At 37.9% G+C, this 7,912-nt stretch overlaps 2 protein-coding genes across 2 annotated transcripts; one reads left to right on the forward strand and one right to left on the reverse strand.

Annotated features, from left to right (window-relative positions):
- Positions 1-2,813: 2,813 nt before the first annotated feature.
- LOC112167890 (rust resistance kinase Lr10) lies at positions 2,814-4,941 on the reverse strand. Its single transcript, XM_040505871.1, has 2 exons — positions 4,626-4,941; positions 2,814-4,004 (listed from the first exon to the last, which is right to left on the reverse strand). The coding sequence occupies exons 1-2, from the start codon at positions 4,939-4,941 to the stop codon at positions 2,956-2,958; spliced, it is 1,365 nt and encodes a 454-aa protein (XP_040361805.1). The 3' UTR covers positions 2,814-2,955.
- A 574-nt stretch (positions 4,942-5,515) lies between these two features.
- Positions 5,516-6,317, forward strand: LOC121049212. The gene is made up of 2 exons (XM_040505872.1): positions 5,516-6,107; positions 6,292-6,317. Exons 1-2 carry the CDS (start codon positions 5,516-5,518, stop codon positions 6,315-6,317), a joined length of 618 nt encoding a protein of 205 aa, XP_040361806.1.
- Positions 6,318-7,912: the final 1,595 nt, after the last annotated feature.

The following is a 7,912-nucleotide window of genomic DNA, read 5'->3' on the forward strand; positions in this document are numbered from 1 at the left end:
AAAATTTTGACAATGTGGGTGTGTTGTTCGGGATTTTCCAACTTATGACCATTATGTACAAAGTGTAGTTCTTTCTTACTTCCTTACTCTGCATGTCTTTTTAGATGTACGAAAAGAAACTTTTACGGTAGCACTACTCAGTGGCTGATGCAAAAACTTTTAGACATGGGACGAAAAAATAATGAACATCCATAAAATAAAACTTTGATGAATGAAACAAACTTCAATCGCTCCATTTTCTATCAAATATAAAGATCAACTTTCAATTAGTACATTTCTTTAAAACACAAACTATTTTCACTCTTCCGAAAATAAGCATAGGACAAGCAACAATAAATCAAAACTACCATTACTTATCTTTGAATTCCATACAAAACTTACTAATAATTCAATCATTCAGCACAAAAATGAACAAAATAACACATTAAAAGAGCACTTGAACCCTGTTAGGTCTAATTGATGCTATTATCATAATAAGTTGTGCTGCTGGGAAGAAAAAATTGATTATGAATAAAATCCTCAAAATTAGAAAGGTAATTAACTTGCAAAAGCAATTGATCAACATTTGTAAAAGAACATGCAATTGATCAATACTCTCATCACTTAATAACCACAACCACAATTAGTGTGTGGTTTTATGGGGTTTCTCATATAGCCCGGTACTTACAGTTGGATTCTTTAAGTTCATATATATGTCTCCCTCTCTTTGCATGAAATCAAGCTTTATAAATGACTGGATTTCTCTGTTTCCATTATTCTGATGTAGGACAAGAATGAGTCTGGTTTAGCCAGAAAACCATAAAAGCAAAGAAGTGGCGTAAAATCAAGAAGAGTGATTGAAAAATATGTAACTCGCGCGTAATGAGATTATTAGCTGCTGGAATATTCAAGAAGATTTGGTTTTGGACCTTTCGAGTTACTCGTACAAAAAGTCAGGTCTTAATTGTGAAGCAGATTGGGATCAACTTTTGGCCAGAATGTCCGTTTGAGATGCATGATACCTTTTCAGAATGGGAACGATGAGATTTTCAAGACTCACTTTAGTGAGCCCTAATGAATTTTGGCCTAAATATGTCGTGTTAATCATCCGATTCGGGATTTAATATTTTTAGGCTAGTCTTACATTTGTTTTAGAATTCTTTTATTTTAGGTTTTTAGTTTCCTTTTAATTTGGATTCTTTAAGATTTCTTGTTAGACTATGATTTAGGGTTTTGGATGCCTATATAAGCATCATTATACTTTGTACTAGATCAGTTTATCATATCAAATTAATAAAAATTAGATATTTTTCTCTCTTTCTCTGGTGGATTTCAGAATTATGTCTGTTAGGGTTTATCGCTTGTAAACCTCGTTAATTCTGACTGCGTCAATTTCAGTCAGGATGGTAATAGAAAGTGAGGAAGAGAAGCTTCATCTTATCCTCTGAAATAAAGTTTTATCATTTGAATGAAGAGGGCAGTAAAGCTGACTATCTCAGGTTTACTGGAGAACTGGAGGTTGAACGTAATCATGACCTTCGATAAAAAGTGAAACCCAATTCAACAAAAAAAAAAAAAAAAAAAATACCATGGCGGCACACGTTCTTCACACACTTTCTACCTAATAATATCATAGAAAAAATGAAAGTAAAAAAATATCATAGAAAAAATGAAAGTAAAAAGAAGAAGAAGGACATTGCTTTTCTTTTCAATTATTGCGGCAGATATCAGGAACCTGTCTATCATTGACCTACTATCAAGGGGTAAAGTAGCCACACGTTCTTCACACACTTCCAAGTTCCTACCTAATAATCATAGAAAAAATGAAAGTTCCGTCCACTAATTGGAGAAATCTTCTCAAGTCATCTTAACCTCTTAATTCATACTCTGATCCTCCACTAATTCGAAATATTATTTTCTCTAATGGGGGTTTAGCCTCAATGTTTACTCTCTAGGTAGGATTAATTATGTCTCCAAGTCAGTACTGAAGATCTCTTCAAAAAGAGAAATGTTGTTGCCAATTAACCTTGCATAACCAACGTTGGCCACTTTACAAAAAGATGCTTGTAATTTCCACAAATTTTCCCTGTGATGCCCATTATGTACAAATTAAAGTGTAGGTTCTTCTTTGTTTTCCTTCTTCTACTCTTTATTTTTTTACCTGTATATGAATTTGAGTGTTCAGTCTAACGAGTGCAATATTATTTATTTATTGAAACTCCTATAGCCACGCCACTTCATCTGGTAAATTCAATTATGAATAAAAAGGAAAGAAGAAGGGCTTGCTTTTCTATTCTACTATTGCTGGAGTGATCATGATGGAGATGTCAAGACTTCTATTGATGCCAATAGTTTGATTTATCTTGAGGTTAATATTGACGTCGAAATAGACGAGCCCCTTGCACTATGGCAGCCGTGTTTGACAGATCTTGTTTAGGCAATCCATTATTGGGCATAAAGTCATCTGAACCCCTTGCCACGTTCATTTTAATCGCATTCACTTATGTCCTATATATGTCAAGATATGTATAACTGTTTGAGAGTGACTTTGGAATGCCAAAAGATGAAACGATAATGACTAAACACTTGTAGACCATTTGGCATGAACAAATTAGAGTGCTTTTTGGAATTACCAAATCAATTAGAAGCACTTCCGAGAGAAGCACCGCAAAGATGTTCTGGTCAAACTTCACTTAGCTAAAACAAAGTACTACTAACAAGAGTGACACCAAGTAAAAGCACTTCAATACTCTCAAACAGCCCAAACTAAGAGATATATTCTGGTACAACTAAGAGAATTTCCCGTACTATATATTCGCAACTAACAAAATATATAATACTAGAAATCCATGCATGAAAATTCAACAATTGGAAGCAGTTTCTTAGTATATCTGCTAATAATACATCACTATAACAATCTTATTCTGTTAACACCTGAGCTTGACTGGTTGCTCTTGCTGGCACATGAATTCTCATTCAACTCGAAGATGAATTAGAGGCAAAAGGATTAGGAGGCATGGTCAGATTGTCACCTTCCCTTTCCAACATTTGAACTACTGTTTTCATGGAAGGACGGTCTATTGGATACCATTGGATGCACCATAGACCCACAACTGCAAGTGTCTCAGCAATTTCAACATTTCCTTCGTCCCCAATATGGATGCGAAGGTCGTTCCCTTGTTCTAAGAGGTTATAGATCCATTCTGGGAAGTAGACTTGGCTGGTGGAGTCTTCCATGACTTTAAAATTCTTTCTGCCCCCAACCATTTCAAGAAGCAATGTTCCAAAACTATAGACATCTGCCTTATATGACACGTTACCAAAGTTCCTAGAGAAGACTTCTGGTGCAATATAGCCCATGGTTCCCCTTGCAGTCATGGATACGGCGCTTTGATCCCTAGAGCACAACTTGGCTAAACCAAAATCGGAAACTTTTGGTGTGAAATCATGGTCTAGCAACACATTATGGGGTTTGATGTCAAAGTGGAGGATTTGTTGTTCGCAACCTTGGTGAAGATATTCAAGTCCTTTGGCTATACCTAAAGCAATATCTTGCAACTTATCCCAACCAATGAATGAATTTTCATTATCTGCTGATGATAAGAAATTCTGGAGTGGACCGTTTGGTAAGAATTCATAAACAAGAGCTCGTATAAATCCATCAGCACAGTAACCAATCAAGCGTACCACATTGACATGGTGGATTTGACCCATTGTGCCCACTTCATTAATAAAATCTTCCCCTTTCTCATTTGAATTGTTGAGGATTTTCACAGCAACAAGTAATTCAGAGGAAAGCCTACCTTTAAATACAGTTCCATAGGCCCCTTGACCTAGCTTCTCCTTGAACTTCTCTGTTATCCTCTTAATATCTGCATAAGAATATCTGCTTGGCTTAAGAGCTCTGTATTCATCCAAAAATCTTTTAATTCTCAGCTGATTTTCTTCTTCTCTTTTCAGAGAGCTGTAGACATAGTAGATTGTCATTCCCGTCACTATAAGAATAACAGAAAGTGTGCAAGAACCTGCAAAAATATCACCTTCTGTGTAGGAACAAAAACTTTCGAGCTAAAAACACAATACTCCAATGGAGAGAGAAAAAGAGGAAAAAGAACTACTGGATTCTCACCTAATATCTTTATAGATGGAGCTCCAAGTTTGTGACCTGTAAATTTTTTTTTAGGGTGAGTAAGGACTTGGGATGTTAAAGAAATGAACCAGAATTATCTATCTATCATTGATGTGTGAAGCATAAATGATACCTTTGTCTTTGGGAAAGCATTTAGTTTGAGGATCCGTATGATTTGTGAATTCATTCTTCAGCATACATAACTTGCCCATCTCTTCACAATGTTGACAAGATGGTATGGACCAGTGGAGATATATGCGTGAGAGATACATGCGTGAGAAACCATATGGGTATACAAGAGCATCTTTGTAGTCATGCACCTTGGTACAAGACACTAGGGGTATTTCATCAATAGAACAACCTAGCCCAAAAGCATAACTATGGTTGCCTGGATTACCATGGCAAGGGCTCAATCTTGCCAGACAATGAAAATTGTCTGTAATATATTGATCTCTCAAAGTCGATGGTGGGCAACTGAACAAGATTGTGTTGCCTACATATTTGAAGGCAGAAGAACCCTGGTAGAAAATGTCTTTGTCCAAGCAACCAAGTTGAGGATAAGCTTGAATTTTCTGTGATGTGTAGTTAATCTCTCTAACAAAGAGCTTGGATGATGATGGCATCTCAAGCAATGTCTCTTTGTCTTTGGTGCATGAAAGATCAAAACCCGGGTAACCACAATGGACCGGTTGCCTACCTTTAAGTCGAAATGGGAACTGGATAACTGGGCCATCACTGCTACATCTTGCTTCTTTGCAATCTTCAGGACCTACTCCACCATGCACAACATCTGCATCTACAAATATCAGGAGCAACCAGAACAAGAAACTCATAGTTAGAAGCATTTCCAAAGATGAAACTGATTACTAGCTAGCTTCCTTCTTTAGCTGAAATTCAATAGTACAGTTAGGACTTTTTTGGAAGATATGGGCCCTACTCACCTTCGCAGAAATGATGCATGCATACATATATCAAGTGGCTCAGCATTGACTTGACTAGCACATCCCCAACGAAAATTGCATACCATTCATCACTGGATCTTTTTTTTCTTTCCGAATACCAATAATAGGCCCTTAATTAATAACATTCTCGTTCTTGTTCTCCTTCCCCTCCTTTGTGATCATGTTTAGAACAGCAAGTCTCCTATTTGCTGTTCACACAGTTTCTCTTCTTTTTCTTCTGCTTTCAAGTCGTTCGCAAACATCCGGGGCTACTTCAGAATGTACTCCTTCTTGTGGCGACATTAAGATAAGCTCTCCATTTCATTTACAAGGAGATCCTGGACACTGCGGCAACAAGAGCTATGAGTTATCTTGTGAGGCAGACGGTACCGGTCAATCTCATCAGACCATATTATACTTGTATAAAGGAAAATATTACGTACAGGCAATCAATTACAATAACTACATGATCCGACTCGTGGATGCTGGTGTTCACAAGACCGAGGACAACTACTTCTCCAACTTAGTTTACCCTTTAACTGTCTTCAACTTTAGTTCTTATTTCAATTATGATGATCCTTACATCTTGTCCTACCCATATTTTGAGTCGCCGAATGCATCATATCGGGATTATCAGCACATAACAATGCCTCTAATTTTCCTGAGCTGCACAAATCAAATGAATTTTTCCGACCTCTTTATTGAAACAGCTCCATGCATCAAGAATACCGGCATCCACTCTTCCTCTGATCCATCCCTGTCCACAGTGTATTCTTATTTCATGCTTGGGCGTTTGGATGATGATGGCTACCCAGAAGATTTGAGTCCGGCTGAATGGGGGTTGTCCTGCAAAATAACACTCATGGCTCTTGTGTCCCCCCCTCCCACTCCCACTGACAAGTACAGCAAGTCGTGTCAAGGCATATATAAACAACTAGCATATGGCTTTGAACTCTCCTGGATTGGCTATGGATGTGCAAATAAAAAATGCGGACTACATGAACGCTGTGCGCTCAACTTCAACATGACCAGATTTGAGTGCCAGTTTGTGGTGGAAGGTAAACAATTGCTAAACCTGAAATTTTGCAAGAAAGTCCATTCACGAAAAACTCGTTGGTGAGACAATTTTATTAGTGTGTTGAATCAAAGTTTACAGTTTACATTTATTTGTGTCAGAAATTAATTACTGTTGTCCTGCGCACAATGAAGTTAATTAATGTGCCTTTTATAAATGAAATGCAGATGAAGATGCTTCTGAACCAAACTGACTAAATTATTTGCTATTTTACATATAGAAGTGAAGCAAAGATTCTTTTTATTTTTTTATGATTACCTTCGGCCACGGTTTATTTTTTGAAATATAAATTCATTGAAAAAGATTAACGATTACAATCGTTTAAGATGGCATCCCTTATCATTTCGGGAGCAAATACAAACCAACTCTAACTCTCACAAGAAGTTTGAGCATGATTTGCAAGTACATGAGCAACTCTATTAGCTTCACGTTGAGCATGAATCAACCTAAACTCTGGGTGTCTACTCATAATCTCCTTCACCTCATTAAGTATAAGACCCAAGCTTGATAAATCAGCTGCACTTTGAGTCAAAGCATGCACTAGTAATAAACAATCTGTCTCAAATATAACTTTGCAATAAGTCAAAGTTTCTGCCAACTTCATACCTTCAAGGAGGGCCATCAATTCCGCATGGAATGGTGACGTCAATTGCAAGCAAGGTTTGACCGCCGCCGCAACGAAGTCACCTCTCTCATCCCGTATAACCATACCACAACCTCCTCTACGAGAGCTTGCAATGTAAGCACCATCACTGTTGCACTTAAACCACCCCTGCTCTGGTTTAGTCCAATGCATGACTTGTCTTTGTTGAGTAGCCTCACTACCATTAGCTTTCTTGAAATCGTTATACCAACCCAAGCTTAACATAGCTGCCTCAATAGGCCTCTGTTTTTTGACCTCCCATAACTGAGAATTCCTATTTTTCCATATAGACCATAAGACCATAAGCACTTGTGCAAACTTTTCCTTTGATACACTTTGAGAGATATCAAGCAGATGATCTTGCACATTTGTAGCTCCAGCAGCATGTATTAAAGAAGCTGCCACCCAAGTTTCTTGAGCATACGGACAATGCACAAATAAATGGAATCCATCTTCATGAACATGATTACACAACAAGCAGTTCATGTCCCCCACATAACCCTTCCTACTCAAACCTTCTCTTGTAGGCAAGATACCAGCACATGTTCTCCAAGCATGCAACGCCACTTTCCCAGGAACTTTAGCATTCCAGATAGCTTTCCAAAGACTTGTGTAAGGATCCGGTGGTGGTGTAGGGGCTAAGACCAACCCCAATGCAATGTCTCTAGCCACATAGTATGCACTATTTGTAGTAAAAATTCCTTTTTTATGACAATGCCAGATTCGGCGATCCATTGAAGCTCTACTACTTAAAGGAATACCAAGAATAAGATCCACATCTACCGGTGCAAAAAACCTCTCCAATTTCTCTTGATCCCATTTTCTAGTCAGAGGATCAATCAATTCAGAAACAAAACGAGGAGCATCCCTACTTGGAGGTGAAGAGGGGCAACGAGGATAAATATCTGGAATCCATCTATCCTCCCATATTGCAATTGTTTCTCCATTCCCTACCTGCCATCTCAACCCCTGTACCAAGACTTCTCTTGCCTCCAAAATACTACGCCAAGGAAAAGAAGGAGTTGTCCCCAACTGTGCCTTAATGAAATCACCCTCAGGATAATATAGAGCCTGATACAACCGTGCAATTAAAGACTCAGGATGCTGTATTAACCGCCAACCCTGTTTAGCCAGCATTGCAAGGT

The sequence above is a fragment of the Rosa chinensis genome, chromosome 5 (genome assembly GCF_002994745.2).
Source record: "Rosa chinensis cultivar Old Blush chromosome 5, RchiOBHm-V2, whole genome shotgun sequence".
In the NCBI taxonomy this organism is placed as follows: Eukaryota; Viridiplantae; Streptophyta; class Magnoliopsida; order Rosales; family Rosaceae; genus Rosa; species Rosa chinensis.

What these genes read in the sequence shown, in the direction of transcription:
- LOC112167890 (XM_040505871.1), bottom strand. Translation starts at nt 4,941, where the DNA reads ATGAGTTTCTTGTTCTGGTTGCTCCTGATATTTGTAGATGCAGATGTT. An exon ending in CAAAGACATTTTCTACCAGG is followed by an intron (nt 4,005 to 4,625) that starts GTTCTTCTGCCT and finishes ATATTTTTGCAG; the next exon opens with GTTCTTGCACACTTTCTGTT.
- LOC121049212 (XM_040505872.1), top strand. Translation starts at nt 5,516, where the DNA reads ATGATCCGACTCGTGGATGCTGGTGTTCACAAGACCGAGGACAACTAC. An exon ending in GTGCCAGTTTGTGGTGGAAG is followed by an intron (nt 6,108 to 6,291) that starts GTAAACAATTGC and finishes AATGAAATGCAG; the next exon opens with ATGAAGATGCTTCTGAACCA.